The sequence below is a fragment of the Melozone crissalis genome, unplaced genomic scaffold (genome assembly GCF_028551555.1).
Source record: "Melozone crissalis strain CALT ecotype California unplaced genomic scaffold, PUWL_Pcris_2 ptg000045l_1, whole genome shotgun sequence".
Taxonomy (NCBI): Eukaryota; Metazoa; Chordata; class Aves; order Passeriformes; family Passerellidae; genus Melozone; species Melozone crissalis.
This window is the reverse complement of record NW_026535823.1, coordinates 15306291-15323542: the sequence shown is the minus strand read 5'-3', so window position 1 is coordinate 15323542 and position 17252 is coordinate 15306291. Positions and strand designations below refer to the sequence as shown.

The window sequence follows — 17252 nt, the reverse complement described above, 5'->3', positions numbered from 1 at the left end:
AATTACGTAAATAAAGCAAAATTAGTAAAGAGCAAAGCAGCTTCTTCAGGATAAAAAGAAATCGTTCTGATTCTTAACCAGCGTAAAATTTGCATCCATTTTGTTTGACTGACTGGGCAATAGTTGCACTATGAATAGAAATTATGTCCTCTCTCAAGTAGTGGTCACTATTACAACAGCACATATTACGCTGAGCAGGAATGAACACTCCTACTTTTGGAAGCTTTGTTTTATATAAAGGCTTATGGAGCAAAATCCTCAGTGTTGCAGTCTGTATGCTCGTTCAGCATTACACTTGAACTGCTCCTCAGTTATGCCAATCTAAGTGCACTATATGTTTCACTACAATACACAACAGTTAGTTTTCAGATTAAAAAATACCTTGAAGACTGATTTACAAGTCTTTTACACATAAGCTGCCTGGAATAACTAAGTTCAAGATTAATGTTCACACTTACACTTAGCATATGTGTATGCACTCTGGACACACTGTTTTAAACCAGACTCCAGAACAAAAAGACAGGAAAAAGAAACAACCTCTAAATACTATGTAAAAAATCTCCAGATGTATAGAAACCAGACACTTTAGATGTAACTGAGAATCCTGCAGCCTACCAAGAGCCAGTTTTAGACATGTATCTGGTTTTACCTTTGCTGGCCAGCTTTGTGTGCAGCTCTGAGGAAGGAAAGCCATTGCTAGCTTAGGCTTTGTGGAACTTATGCCACGAGCTCAAGGCATAAGGCATAAAAGTTCCAGCCATGCTCACTCTGCTCCATGAGGGTGAATGGCAGAAAAAGTGATAACATGGAATAAAACTGCTGATCCTCTGTTTGTAAAAATCTGTTCTTCAGCACAGATGAGGTTTACTGACTCAATGTGCAACACCCCTGCATGACAGATCCCTCTGTCTTCCGCTGATGAATTGTCACATTGTGCTCCACGCCTTGAGATAATAGACTCTCCATGAGAGACTCCGTGCAGAAAAGACTCCCACTGCAGGAGAAGTGCAGCATTTCTGTGATATTTAATGCTACAGGAAGAGTGGGACTAAACATTTCCCCAGAGGTTTAATTTTTATCACGAACATTGAAGAAGTTTTTCATTTCTAAAGTAGCAAACACAATCACAGAGAGAGAGAGGAACTTTTTACAGATTGTTGCTAAACTCTTGCTTTAAAAATGCAGTTTGTTATCTTCAGCATTTGAAATATTATTTGGTTGAAATAACCAGAATTACTGATGGCAGAACAGATTTTTGAATGGTCCAAAGCGCCTCACTTGCAAATTCACTGGTGTCAAGATGCACACCTGCACCAGTTTAAGGTGGGCATCTACCTGGTGCAGACTTCAACTGTGATAGGAAAGGCCTTGGCTTATCAATAGTAGCCAAGCTATTGATAAGCTTGTTAAAGTGCTCAGTCCTGGGATCTTTGGTCTCTCTTTCACTGTGTTCAAGCTGTGCTACATCTCTCCAGATGGATTCTCCCAGGGTGAAGACATTCCAAACCCCTACATCACCAGGGGTATGTATGGACTGATGAAAAAGAATGGTTAAATGCAATCCTTTCCAGGTCCTCAGACAGCAATTTTGAAGCTTTTGGAGTTATTTGTGTACAAAGAAGTCTTCACCTTATTTAAATGGGGTAGGATAAAACTAGGTAGAGAGATGAGAGCTGATCCTTAAGTTGAACACATCACAGAAATAGTTTTTCTCACAGAAAAAGGAGGAAAGTATGTTTTCCTGCTACTTAGATTCACATAACTATTTGTTCCTTTTTTATAGCTAAATAAAACATTTTCTGAAAAAAAATAAAAAGGCATAACTACAGCATTTTAAAAGATAATAATTACATTCCATAGCACTTCCCTAGCATAGCCTTTTACCTCTCCTGTTAAACATCGCTGATTTTGTGCACTGATCTAAAAATACAAAAATTATGAAACAAAGATCATATTTCTTATTAAAATTCTTTCAGAAATATTGAGCAAAATGAAGGATATAACTCCTAAAAACATGAAACAACTAATAATAATTAAAAAAACCCCAAACTTTTACAACTTGTAAAACAAGAAAATAATTTAAGAGTCTTGTGTGCTAAGGAATCCCATAAAATGCTCATTCTTCTGCTCAAAAATGTAGTTAATAAAACTTGTCTAATGCTATTTAGTAGAAAGGCAAACAGTCCCTTTTATATTTGACATTAACAATCTGATCATTTGTCTCCCCAAAGAAAGCCCATACAGCTTTCATACAGACCACACAATAAAGAATAGTAATATTTCTGTTTACTGAGATATCAACTGGCATTTCATTGCAAGTCAATGGTCTATCTTTGCTACAGCATACTAGACCTCAATCTGGCATCTACAAATGTCAAGAGTATAAAAAAAAAAAATTATAGGATGGAAATCAAAAGCATGTTCTAAATTCCTAAAAACCAAACAAAGTTCACCTAGACATATTTGCTGCAGAAATCAGTACAATATTCAGCTGTCAATCTTGAAAAACAATGAGGGAGCGATGCTGTCAGTAGGACAGGATAATAACATTTCAAGCAGATGTTCAGGCGGGGCTCTAATTCTCACTGAACTCCCTTGGTAAGCATTTAATTTCTTTATCATATGCAAGCTAGGCAAATTGTACTTCATCAAAACTGTATTGTGAAATATTAATATTTCATATTATAGCAAAACTCCATAGAATAACCTTTGTCATATTAAGAACATCAGAATTTCAAATGTCATGGTTCTGCATTTTAATGCATCTTAAATAGCTTTTTGGCTTGGCACCATAAATTATAACTAGTTTAATCTAAATTACTATGCTGTAATATCATACAAAAATATACATTTTGTAATACAGATTCACTTCTGTGAAATACTAATGTTATGGAAAACAATGCATCATTGTACTATGATTTTTTACCACCTTCAATTATGAAGCGAGGTGCACACAGTGCAAATGTACAGAGAGAGAACTAGCTGGAGCCTGAATATGTATATTTCAATAACAGCACATAGAAATGCAATAGATGCTGGGCAAATTAATTAATTCTCTGTCAGCAATCATTTTTATTTAGAAATAGTTCTGAAAATGTATTGTAAAATCTACATCTGTAAACTGCATAAACATATATTATGGCTAGAAAGTTTCCTCCTCTATGGTTTAGTTCAGATTTAATCTCGTTTTAATTGTAGCTTTGTTTTTAAAATCATCCATGCAGCTTGCTCCATATGTAATGAAGAAAATTAAAGATTAAAAATGAAGTTAGTCTGCATGTTGATTTCTGCTGGTTCTCATAATAAAGGCAACTGATTCTGCATTATTGAAAGCGACAGCATCACAAATCAATGCATGTCACAACAAAATAAAGACAGATGTATCTGATTAATCAGAATTAAATTTTAGAAGTGAAGGAAGCATCTAAAAATCAAAGCAAACATTTCTGCTAACCCAGTTGTTTTTTCATCTTTCTAAACAGCCCGTACAATGCAGTGAGAGAAAAACAAAGCCTGAATTCAGCTGATAAACCCTAATTTCTGTTATGAAATCCTCACTGTGGTAGTGCATATGGCATAGGAATGTACACACCTCATATAACCTTTAACTAATTTTGATACTATGTTTATAAAAATTTTCTGATTACAGGTTTTAATAGAAATTTTGTGTTATAAACAATATTCACTAATAAATTCTTAGTAAATAAACCAGCTCAATATAACACTTCTCCCAAAACCCTCCCACTCACAGTTATGTGTCTAATTAATGCAGTATGTGTCATTCTGCATGTAGTTTTCTGTTCATCTAAGCTCTAAAAGAGGTAATAATTGGTATCCATTTATTGTGGACTACATGATATGCAGCTTCTCCATTTCCCTTCAGTACCTTGCAAACAGAATTCACAAATAACGTTGCTGCATACAGTTATCTGAACAAGACAGAAATACTATTTGAACCAACAGAGCAATGAGCTATTGATCCTGCAGTCAAAAAGGGAAGACATGAATGTAGAAAAACGTGTGTGAAGAGACACTTCTATTCAGCTACCATTTGTCTTTCCTAGTGATTGTCCATTTCAAAAGCAGTTATTCCCTTTTTGGAGGAAATCAAATCTAGTTGATACTAAAGCAGCTGTGCAAAGATGTTTAATTTAATAAATAAAAATGTGCGAGTTACTATCTCCCCTCCCAGATACCATCAGACACATACAGGAACAATCCCCTGTGATTAATATTTGCACTGCACTATAATGTCCAGAATCTTCTAAAGTATGTAGAGTGCAGTATATTTCGAAGTATAAATACCCTGAAGGAATTTCAGCTATTTCTTACGTTAGCTTTTTTGTAGGTTTCAACAATAGTACAGTAGTATGCAAGAACAAACTTTGCTGAATCACTTCCAGTTGAAATGCTTACCCTACAAACAGAAAATGCTACAAAGGTTGTCATGAAGGCAATTATGAGCAAGGTACGTGGGTGTTTAAAAAGGGAGCGAGCACGGCACCAAACAGTGTGCTGTGTGCTAACTCCCTCTGGGCAGAATGTGAAGCTTTCAAGGTGAGGCCAAGACACACGAGGATTAGAAAGACTAGGGGAGTAAATTACAGCCCAGAGGCTGAACTTCAGCACTGCTACCCAACAGGTCCTCTGCAGAAGGCAGTACATGGGCTGCAGGGATCCCTGGCCTTGTGTTTTAGAAGAGCATTCTGTGCTAGATGATGGAGGAGAGAAAAGGAGAAGTAGCTCATACGAAATAAATCCTGTGTCTTATGAGAATCACAGCTCTTCAGCCCGAGTCCTTTTTATCTCTATCCTTGGATCCCCTTCTTCCAAGATTTATCATGCTTTTCTCTGACCTTATTCCATCACACCGTAGTTAATGCATGGAAATTTGTGAATGGGCTGTATATGCTTTTCACCACCTATATGCCACTCTTACTTAGCCTACATCAGTCTCTTTCTCTGAAGTGCCAAAGGATGCCCATGGTAAACATGGGTTCCCCTATCAGTGTCTAAACACAGTGGCAAATCCAGTCATTGGTTCTGGAAAAGGGAGAATTTCTCCTGTTGCTAAGTTCCCCATGGCCACAGAGGCAGGTTATGCTTGACAAATCAGAAGGAAGCCCATCAGTTAAGCCTTACCAGGACAGATAAAATAAGGAGATGAGGGAAGAACACAGAATCCTGCTAGCACCATATACAACTAAGGCTGAAGTGGAAAAGCTTCAGCTGCCAAAAACTGTGTCTAACAAGCTCTCTCCCTTCTCAGAAGCCCTTCCACTCTTGGGAACTGTACTGTGTGGGGAGCTGCTCCCCCTCCTCCCACCAACTCCACAGGCTTAGATCAGGAAATCTTTGCTCTTGATCCTGCTGTGTAGTTTGCTTTGACTATCTGACAGTGCAGGACAGCTCAGTCTGAAATCCCTACCGTTGGTACCACAGCCCAAGAGAGCATTCTGCTCCCTGCTAAAAGCTGCACAAGATTTATGTCTACATAATCAGAAGCCAAATTAGCAAAAAAAAGTCAGCACATTATGGCAATCTATAATATTTCAAACTCTCTACCAACAATTTGTTCTAGCATTAAGTCAACAAGGACAGTCTTTCTGTATACTCAGTTTATATAAGAACTGCGGTAACCTATTTAGCTTTCCTTCCCATTTGAAATAGTTATTTCTGAAGTACTAAGTACCACATTACTCTGATAAATAAGAGCAATTTCACTTCTGCAGCACCTGTAGGAAGTGCTGTACTATGAAGAACACATTAATAAAAACTAGGCAGCACTTGGGTGGGACACAGTTCTACTAGACACAACACGATTCAATATCAGAATATTAGAAGGAAGCTTAAGCAGAAATAACAATCACTGAACTAGAATTCACTAGATAACACTTTTCTGAACTTACTAACTTAAATAATACCTGCAATAACTTATTGCAACAAATACTTTAAAAAAAACTTGAAAGATCTTCATCTGAGTCACACCTGCAGAACATGGCATCCAGTGGAACACTTTGCAGGCGCCATTTCAGAAATGACTCAGAGTCTGCTGCTTAGTATAGCACCAACATCACTTCCTACAACATGCATGTCTTTCCTCCTGAACTCCCACCCAAGCTGGAACTCAGCCTGTGTCTGTTTAGCTCTCGAGATGCACAGTAATCAATGTGCAGTCTGGCAGGACTGCCAGCATACCAGCAATAAAACTGATAAAAAAATAAGTCTCAGTACTTGCTATGGGTTGGCTGTAGCCTAGGCACTGAATAATTACAGCCGATGGTATGTTATACATGTAAGTCAGTTGTAAACATACTTGAATAACATTTATATCCTAAAAAGTGTTTTAATAAGAAGCCCTGGGAAGTAGATTGGAATCTTCACTGCAATCCAGATGAACACTTACTTCCCCAGGACTACCTCAGGTGTAAGAGACAGCAGAATCAAGCCTGACTTATTTTATAGTATTCTGCAGCAATACAGCATTTTGTTCTTGACCTTCCCCATACTAGAGAGGCACCCACTATAGTTAATTTACCTATAGTACTTACTTACCCATGGAAAAGTAGAAGAGGAACAAATCCACCTTCTCTGTTCTGCTCCATCCATCAGTAGCCTTGTATTTCCCCCCTCTGAACCAAGAATAAAAAGCCCTTGTATCCAAATTAAATTCAAAAGCTTTCTTCAGCCCACACCACTCTAGGCTACTGGTGACAATACATGGCTATTACTCACACTGTTACTGAGACCTATGTTCAAGGATTCACCTTTTCTTCCTCTCTCCACAAATAAAACCATATCTACATCTCAGCTCAAAACCTCTTTCTTTTCTCTGTGATCTGTTTATCAAAGTTATTTTCTTTCACTCTAAACTTCTTGCTCAGTCTCACTTCACCATTTTGAATGTAGCAAGAAGTTGCAATTCTCCCGAATTCAAACAAGCAATTACACACTTAAAACTACACAAAATGCCTTTTATAAGGTGCCACACTGAGCCATGGGCTTAAAGACTTAATTCTAACTCCTTCCTCCTCCACTACATGTTACAGAAGGTTGATGTCACTGTGTTTTTCTCTTCATAGGCTTGGTTTTATGCTGCCTCCATCTTTCTCTTCCACTTCCCACCCAGCCTCCCCCTTGCAGCCACATGATCACATTGCAACTGCACCTCCAGTTCAATGGCTTATCTTGGCAGCCTCTGGCTCAGAATCCGCCTTTCATGGGTTATGTGACAAAGCTGTTACTCATTCCCTCTACATCCTGATCCTTCACAGAAAACATTTTCACTGCAGTATTTAAAAAAAATTCACTTCATTTTTGACTAATATTAGAAGTTGGGGCAATATAAGGGAAGAACGTAACAACAAACAGAACCAGAAATTGTGTCACTGCACTGTGGAAAGCTTACAGGCTAGTTGGACTACACGATGCATCATAACCATTCCCTGCTACTTCATGCTAGTTGGATATAACAGAACCATTCCCCAAAGATTCAGATTTTTCAGTTATACAAAGATATGGTTACATGCAAAATACACATAAAATATTAAAAAATATTAAAATATTTCTTTACCTTATCCAGGGAGAATGTTTTAGTGACAGCAAAGCCCCATCCAGCTTCAAATGCTCTTCGAATCATTGAAGAACTAGTAGCAGGGGTTGCACTGGCAATGCCAAAAGGATTTGGAAACTTCAGTCCAGCCATTTCTACACTGATATCCACTAAATCTATAGGAGTATAGAAGAGAGGTAGTTCTGGAACTGTAGAAACTGCAACACCATATAAGGACTGGAAAAAAAAATACAAACAAACAACACTAAACCACTGATTTTTTTTTTTTCTCATCGGTTTTTATACAATTTATTATTAATCCTGTTAAGGGGATAATTAATACATAATAACCCAAAGTTCAAATACTCTATTTTGTGTTCAGACTTGCAAATCAGCAAAATATGCAAACACTCACCTATATAACATCTTCAGCCCAAACAGTCGTCATGCTGAAATATTGAAATACTATGCTATGCTGGAAATAACACTGACAGTAACAAAACTAATGAAGAAAAAGTTACTTTACGTCCTGTACAGATAAGCCTGGTTAAGTCCAAACATTTGTTCAGCCTTTCTGAAGAGCCATCTCTATTCCCTACAGCAGTCAGTAACAGGGAGATTGAAAAAAAAAACAGGGTATGCAGACAGACCCTTTCTATTTCTCTTCTCAGGTGCCAATCCAAAAAAATATAAGAAATTGTGAAAAATGAGGGGAAAGCATCATGTGGAGGATCACTCAGCCCTAACTCTATGTATTCTGAACCTCTGAACATTTTTCCCCCACTTTGAAAGATTTTTATACAGCCTATACAATGGCATATCTATACAACACTAATTTTGGGTCTATATTTAATTCTAGTAGTATGAATATACTTCAAGACTGAAAAAGTTAGTGTCTGATTGCCATCAAAAACATAATACACATTATGGCCGTGCCACCACAGTCACTATTGTTTTCATTTGAGAGTCTTTTCTCTGAAGAGTCAGTGAAAAGCATTCAATGTACATGTTGAATCTAATAATATAAAAATTGCAGAGAGAAAAGCTTTTTCCATGTATGGATACTGAACAGCATCTTGATTAGGTTGTGGTGGATAGAATTTAAGTCTTTGTTCACTCAAATGGTTGACTCAATAAAATCACAAAGAAACAAAGCAGGAACTTCTAACACAGAGAAGCCCTACACTGTCTGTGTTCCTAGTAAGTCACAGCTAAGAGCACAGCAGTTTCTTCTATCTTTAAAAAAGAAGACTGTTTTTCAGCACGATAAAAAGAACCAGTACTTGAATTTCGGAGAAGACTTTCTGTAGCAGACTAAAAACCTCAGCCACTCAGAAATTGCTGCCTTTTGGGCTTTTTGATTTATTTTTTTCTTTAGAGAACTTATTTAATCAATTTCTACCTGTGAAAACTAAAAAAGCACAGATGGGATGAGGAGTTTTTGTCCTTTTTTTTGGTGCCTTTTGTTTCCTAGGCTCATTTAAAACCTGAGAGTTCATGCCTGTTTTGTTTTGGGATTGTGTGGATTCCCCTCACACTATTCTGAGCCCAGATCTTCGCATCTTCAGACAAAGAGGATACATTGTGGGGCCAAATTTTCTGATGGCTTAAAAGCACTGAAAGTAGTGGAACTGTCCTAGCCTGAATGATGAGAACCTGAATGGGTCCCTAATGGTGGACATATTGAGAAAAGCTAATTTCTAAAGATCCCTACACTTGGGACCAAAGTTGCTTCTGTATCGTGGCCTCTCTCAGCTGGAGACCAGTGCAGTTACACTTGATAAAAAGCCAAACATGCCCCATTTCTTCCTTCCTCAGTGCTCACTGCTTCCTCCATGTCATACCCCACAGGGCTATTTTGCTACACCAGGAGTACCTGAGTTCTTCCAAAACCAAACTGCCTGGCATTCTACATCTCAAAAGCTTTTGCTAACTGGAAAAAAAAAAAAAAAAAAAAAAAAAAAAAAAAAAAAAAAAAAAAAAAAAAGGAGGAAAAATTAATTTTGTCTTTTATCTTTTTTTTTTTTTTTAGTTTAATTTCATCCTTTTTTTTTTTTTTTTTTTTTTAGTTTTTCTTAACTAATATTTCAATTGCAAAATGTTGTTTGCAATGCCAAACCAGAAAATCCTGGATCACAGAATTCAAATTAAAGCGTTTTGTAAATGCCAGCACTTTTGTCTCCTACATATCTGAAAGTGGGGAAATCCACTGAAATCAACACTGATACACTGAGCTCTTACAAAAAAAATCTTTGATTTTCATTCTTCCAGAATGACATCAAAGAAAGACTTAAGAAAAATTGTTTGGTCAACTCCACTCTTTGCGCACGTGTGAGCAATAAATCCAATTTTCTACTTTGAATTAATTTGCTATTCAGAATCATTCAAATGTTCTCTGTGAATACATTTCAGTCTGAAGATTGATCACAAACAATTCACAGCTTGTACAACTGTAAATATAATTTGCTATACACAAATAGGCAGAGAGTGCTGAATATGAAGCTGAAGTTCCATTGTACTATTTCTTTGCCCAGTCAGGACAATTAAATCTCTAAAAGTTGTTCTCACCTAAAATGAACACTGCTTGAAAGTGATTGTTAGCGACCTTTCTGTGGTAAAATTGAAAACATACCCTACACAAGACAAAAGAAAAAAAAAAAAAAAAGAACCAAAGCAGTGAAAGACTTTTGAAGCACATGGTTGAAAATAACCCATGTATGAAATACAGGAGTATGCCCTGCCTCCTGCGTGCCATCATTCAAACCACTCTGAAGCCACTTCCCAAATTGCACATAGGGGCCCATTTCTCCTGCCTTACTTCGCTTCCAAGGAGCAGAACCACAAAGAACTCCACCCACATGCACTCAGGCCCCACAATATTTGCCTAATGGTTTGCTAATGATGAAGTGACCCAAGCAGAATTGGCAGGGGTAGAAATACAAAAGGTTTCAATGGAATAAACCAAGTATCTAAAACCACACAGGGGCAGGATGCAGCAGAAGGTTCAGCAGTCAGTGGCAATACATCTTTGGAGATTTATCTCCCTCTTCCAATCACTTCTTTTTTTGCTGTTTCTTTCCTTTCAGCACAATGCTTATAAAATAAATATATTTTATAAGCCTTGATGCATTGCTTTCTACAAAGCAAAATTTTTGGCAAACAAAAATGGTATACAGTTTCCTGAAAGTGAAATCATCTTTATAATGAAGGATTTCCCTGACATTGCACAAACAAATTGGAAAAGAAAGCCTGCAGGCAAGAGTTTATTTATAATAACTCTTCTGTTGATTTTCAGAAGTAGAGGACAAAAAGTGTGGTCTATTCTTCCTGTCAATTTGATGCCAACCAGCTCAGCTACCAATATTGCAGGTACTTGCAATCATGACAATTTTTTGGTGACTGGAACATGGTGGTGAAAAATCCCCAGCACACTGCAAGCAGTGGGTCTACTTCACCCTAAACAGGGTAAAGGACTGGCCTGAAGGCAAAAGCACGGGAGCTGCAGTGCAGGGCTGAGAGACAGGAACTCAGCATTAGACCTGATGCAATTTTTGACATTAATTTTCTTTAGATGGAGAAAATTCCTAACCAGAGTGATATGGTCTAACTACATTTTCTGGCCTTTAACAAAGACAGACTGTGAAAGCAAGTAGTTGTATTACTGTTATTTTTCACAGAGAGCCTTCTCCACAAGTGCAAGTGCCTGGAAGAGTTTTCCTGAATACTTCCATCTTACTCTGGCTTTCTCCATTTTGAAGTCTGATCTTAAAACATGTCTTTTCTCCCTTGCTTCTGCTATCCTCTCTCCATTAATTAACTTGGTGGTAAATATGTTTATATTATTTCATACAATCTCTGAATTGTTGTGGTTGGAAGGACACACGGGGACTATCTTGTCCAGCACCCTTGCTACAGCAGGTTTGCTCAGGGCTCTGTCCACTTTGAGAGAGATTTTCTCAGCTCCTTTCTGGCTTTCTCTTTCTGTAACAGACACATTGCTTATTCAGGAGCAAGCAACTAAATTACCAGGCTTCCTGAGCCTGCCTTGAATTCACCTTTTTTGCAAATGGTGCTTTACTGCTGCCTGCTAGTTTTCATACTTTGTTCTAGCTAAACAAAAGAACATTAACTTTTTCCTGCAGTTATTCTGAAAAGAAACAGACAACGTAATTAATGGCTTCAAATTCAAGCTTCCTGGGAACCTCTCAATTCTGGTATTGATTATGAAATAATGTATATTCATGCTCAATAATGTATAATGCATGCTCAAGGAATATATGAGAATGGTCGATCTTGATGAAGAATCAACACTATACTCTTCAGAGACAAAGCCCATATATTTTCTGACAGCATAGGTAAAGAAAAAATAGAAAATATACAACAGTGGTTCAAAATAACACTGTGATGTGCTCAAAATTCATCTTGAATGATGTCTTAGTAAAGTGCAATTTATATCAGTTGGGATCTAGGCCTCTATTCTCTAAATGTATCAGGTACATTTCAGTCTATGAAAAATATAAAAGAAACTTCCACAGTGGAAGGTTACAGTAAAGAAGAAAATAGATTTAAATAAATGAAAACTTACTGTGATTTAGAAAAAAAAGTCACTTTTAAAGAGGGATTTTAGTGAGATGAAGATGGCAGCTTGACTGTCATATATGGGAAAATAGCCCACAGGTAAGTGCATGAATAGAGCAGGAGTGAAGCATTAGGACTGGCACAGTCATCCAAGACGAAAATACTGGAACTGTCATTGCTCTCAAGATAGGCATAGAAAATTAAAAGTTAGTCCTTTTAACTTTTGTGAGTTACCCTGAATATAACTATTGTACTATTAAATCCATTCACACATCAAAAACAAGTGAATGGTAACTGAGGCCTAGAAGAGAACAGCAGCCTGTATTGCCTCTGCACAAGATCATAAAGTCGCTGTTGGACAAAAGCAAAGGCTTACAATCCCCAAACTAAATAAATCACTAAGATTAAGTAATTGAAATTTTTATGTCATTCATGGAATGACAAAAGAAGGTTGAATTGTGAGAAACCATGAGTAGTAGAAAATTGCATGAATTGGGCTGATTCTGTTTGGATCTCTAAAGATTTGCAAGGAATGGTTCTAGAAGACTGACTGTATTTCCTAACAGGCTCCACTATAGCTATCCTTAGTTAGGCTTTGACCGGTCATGTTTATGGAAACTAACCTGACACAGCTGCAGGCAACAATTTTTGAGATGAACCTATGCCTCATACAGTGGGAGGAATATGTTAAGAGGCAGGAGATATTTAGGCAACTAATGATGGAAAGTTTCCAGCATAAGAGCAGCCAAGAAGCTTCTGTAAATAACTCTCAGTATTGAACATAAGGCATTTCTGCTGAAGAGTCCTGGAGTCTGGATCTCACGCCTGACTTGACCACGTGCCAGAGCTTGCAGTGACTGGAGATTCAGGGCACATATCAGCCCCATCTGTTCGCTTAGCCTTTTGCCTGGAGTAGGTTGGGATACAAGCAGCGTGCTGTTCAAACACTGCATTCTGCAAGCAGTCAGGATGGTAGGTTTGAGTTACACTCTTTGACATTGTCTTGGACTAGTTGAGAAATCCTATGGAATAGTTTTATTTTGGTGAAAACTGTCTGCATCATTTATAGATCCTGGTGCTGAGCTAGTTGGTGATTTTGGAAATGGCTACCTACTCCTTAACTGAAACAGACAGTATCAATGCATTTATTTAAAATTTAATGTGTACTTGATTCAGACACTCAGTTCACAGGATGGTTGCCAGCTTTAGAATCTCACAGCGGAGAGAAAGTAAGGTGGTGTGCAAGAGTATTTTTTCATTTGCTTTTGGAAGTTTCCAGAATACAGCTCAGCTGTGAACTGAGTGCCCGTGCACACACATGAGCACAAAGGCAGGCACACGTGCACAGATCTGTCCCTATAAACAGTAGGGTAACAAAATCCTTCTCTTATCCTTCTCTAAACAACTTCTTTAAAAACAAACTCCTCCAGTCACTAAAATTTCTACCAGCTCCAAACACTGGTGAAGTAAATTGCCAAATTACAGCATTTTGCACCACAGCAACCAGATTTTACAAGGGCTGCACATCCAAATAAATGCCCTTGGGCAACCCATTCATCTAACAGCTGGAAAGGTGACACTTGACATTTGGAAACTTTCCTGTGAAGATTGCTGTAAGGCTTTCCCATTAGCTTCCTGGTGAGACTGTAAGGTTGAATAAGCTGCCTTGAAACCTGCAAAGGGTAACAGAAATGCTCCAATATCACAAGTCTGCTTGGTTTAAAATTCTAATTCTCAAGCCATGACTATTCAGAATTTTTTCCAAAGTATTAAACACATTCCAGAGGGGGAAAAAAAAAAAACCATTGTGGAGAAAGCAACATGATAAAGGAGGGTTGCCTGTATTTCTAAGAGGCTGAATAAGGAGACAAAAAGGAGATACCTTCTCTCCCCTACCACAGTTACCCAAAATCACTGTGCATTGAGAAATTAAGCAAGCAGGTCAGGGATTAAAGATGTTTCACACTCAGCATTTTCATCGGGTCTAAGAAGGCAGGACACAAACAGTGCTTTACAACAAGTGCGAAAAAATATGCACAGATACTAACAACAAGCTTTCAGCTGAAGTATTTTTAGGAAGTGAAATCAGACCCCAACAGCATGAAATTGCACAAACATGCAATCAGAGAGGCTTTGAGCAGATGGATGGGGGAGAAAGACATTGAGCTGTTACAGTCCCAACTTCAGTTGTTCAAATCTCTTTATGTGGGAGAATGAATCATGTATCATGTTTCTCAAAAGTTCCCTGCACAACGAACACACTTTTTGTCAGTTGGTTCTCCAGGCTGTGTTTCTGTCTTGGGAGGTTTCTATTCAGCTCCTCTAGACTTTGTGCTCATCTATTAGAAAAATTAGGGCAGAGTCAGCAACATGCAAGGAGAACCAAAGGGAGACATGTGGTTTTTCAGGTTTGTATATATTACATTTCTCACGTAAATTCTCCTTTGCATTATTTGCCTCTGTGCAAATAATTTAATGTTTGGTTTCTGTCAAGCTCTTGAATCCAGTTTATCAGTCTCAACAGAGCAAACTTGGGTTCCAGTGTAGATAACCTGAGCACTCTGTAAACTGTTAGTAAACTAAAAATGTCTTCCTTGGGTAACAACATTGGGCAGTAGTTAATTTTTACTTTATGCACTACTGGAAGATTTTACTTTTTAATACTTATGGAGCTCACTCCTTTTCCCCAATTACCCAATTAGGGCTTTTGCTTGCAGTGTCTGTTGTGCAGGGAGGCTTACTACCATTGAGTGGAATTCAGAGCTGGGGCCAAGAAAACATTGCTTGAATTTTAGTGTTAAGATAATGTAAGAAAGCTGAGTTCACCTACCCAAAGTCTAATATGTGATCCAAGATGAATGAATCTGTGATTCATTCTAATCACCAGATTAGATTCTAATCACCAGATAATCTAGGTATTATTTCTCAAAATTTGTATAATGAATCAAAACCACAATGAAAATATTTTTCAAAGTATCTAAAAGCAGATTAAACTGGGAAAGAGAAAAATACTTTTGAAGAAGTCACCTGGATGTATCTGTGCATGTACCAGGAAGCTTGTTTGCCATCATTCACGGATTCCACTGTAGTATTGGCAAGACCTCCAACATCACCCCCTGCAAACACCCAGGGCTCACTTGTTTGCATCGTTTCTGGGTCTACTTCAGGGAGACCCCATCTGTTAAACTTGATAGGTGCCATGGCCTCTCTGACTGTAATTAAATAAATGACAAAAATGTTAATAAAAGAAAGAGAAACTGTTGCTAAAATCTGTCAAATATTTGATGATAACAATAGGAAAATCTAATGCTGAGAAAGATATCTCTCATTTAAGTCAAAGCCATCCTGACTTAATATTCAAACTCAGAACATCCTGGAAGAAAGACTCACTTCAAAACATGTTACACTTATGATAAATAAAACCATAAAGCCACAATCAAAATCAAATGGTTAGAAGAAGACAGTATCTTTTCTATCTTTTCACTACAACTTCTGAATTTTTTTAAAGCGTGTATTAAGAGACCCTAGTCTTTTTCATGCTGTTAGAAAACAGCACATAGAGGCATTTTGCACATGAAATATTATTTTCCACCAAATAATGTAGATTTGAAAAAAAAAATTAAGCTGCTTGGCATTATATAAATGTCATTAAATACACATAAATGCTCAGAATAATATTCTGTTAATATTTTTTTAATTACTACATTCACAAGGCCCTTCAAAGTATCTTCATAAAGAGAATAATCTTTTCAATAAATAGTTTTAGCAAATTTTGATGGCATCTGTCAAAATAGGGGAGGCTATATAGCTTTGTCTGCAGTAACAGAATATGCTGCAATAAAATGCAGTTCAAAATTGCAATGTCCCTCAGGGACATACCACTGGCAGATGCAGATTGCCAAGGTCAATTAAACTGATGTAGTTGCACTGTCATAAATGTAAAAGAGAAACCTGCCAGTTTAAGATGAAGACTTCTCCAACACAAAGGGCAAAGTCATGGTATTGTCCCAGCACACGCCTCAGTACAGAGCAAGCTTCAAACACAGTTTCCCACACATCACAGTGATAGGATTTTCATCTATGGTTCTGTGTCTCCTTTCACTTCCAAATCATATATTAGGAATGTATTTCAAAGTGAAGGCTGTGTATAATCAGGGGAAAAATAATGAAGCAAGAAGCAAGACACAAACATTGTCACCTATTTGTCCCACCTACACTCTCCTCCTCAACCTTGGCATTTACAAACATATCCAGAAGACTCAAATTCAAAGGATTTTTTGCAACTTGTTCAAAAGTTTGAATCAGAGAAGACAGTTCTAAACTGAAAGACTGTAGCAGATTTTCTACCAGAAGTATTTAATCTATCTGCAAGACCTATTGCCTGCACAGTCTCTCCCACCTGGCATATACATGAGGCTTAAGTTGACAAAAATAATATTTGGGTAGCAACAAACCCAAAGCTTAAGAAATTGTGTCCTGTAAAAATATCTAAATTACTGAAAGATCGCACGGAACACAACCTTCAGACTGAGACATTTTTCATCTGGAAAATGAGGGGTTTGGTTTGTTTGGGTTTGGGTTTTTTCTGTTTGTGTGGGTTTTTTAAAGGAAAGAGTTGGCTGATAGCAGTTTTATCAAAAATCCTTCAGAAATCAATACATTAACTTTCTCTTTGTGACTCAGACTGTGTGTGCTTCAAGAAAGCTTTTGATCATCTTATATTTGTCATATATAGGATAACTTATTGCATCCAGTGGTACCATCTCAGCATGTGGTCTAGACGGCTCTCACAAGTTAAATATGTACAGGCTTGTAAAGACATGTTCGGAAAAAAACAGAGGAAAACTTGGTACTGGGGATTAATAGATGACTTCTGTCTGAGACAGGACTGAACCACAGTAAAGGTTTCTGAGGACAATATGCCGTCGAAAATGTAGTTTTTCAAAAGATATTATGTAAAACTGGAAGTTCTGACTACTTATTTCATTTTATAGAAAAACAGGGTATTACTTCTGTTATCCTGTATCTATTACATTTCTCAAATCTCTTTGAATTGCTTTGTTCTAAAATAGCTGTCTGGACATAATTATACCAAAAGCTTTTTGAGTGTGAAGAATGCCCA

At 37.4% G+C, this 17252-nt stretch overlaps 1 protein-coding gene across 3 annotated transcripts in view; it reads right to left on the bottom strand.

The window, feature by feature from the left end:
• Nucleotides 1-17252, bottom strand: part of DPYD (dihydropyrimidine dehydrogenase) — a 329698-nt gene that overhangs the window by 149095 nt on the left and 163351 nt on the right. For all 3 annotated transcript variants that reach the window (XR_008483657.1, XM_054285597.1, XM_054285598.1), the window contains exons 12-13: nucleotides 15158-15342; nucleotides 7574-7789 (exon numbers count right to left, since the gene is read on the bottom strand). Coding sequence is in view for 2 of the 3 variants with exons in the window: in XM_054285597.1 (XP_054141572.1) it covers nucleotides 7574-7789; nucleotides 15158-15342 (401 nt within the window). In the remaining variant the exon portion in view is untranslated. The remainder of the gene's footprint in view (nucleotides 1-7573; nucleotides 7790-15157; nucleotides 15343-17252) is intronic.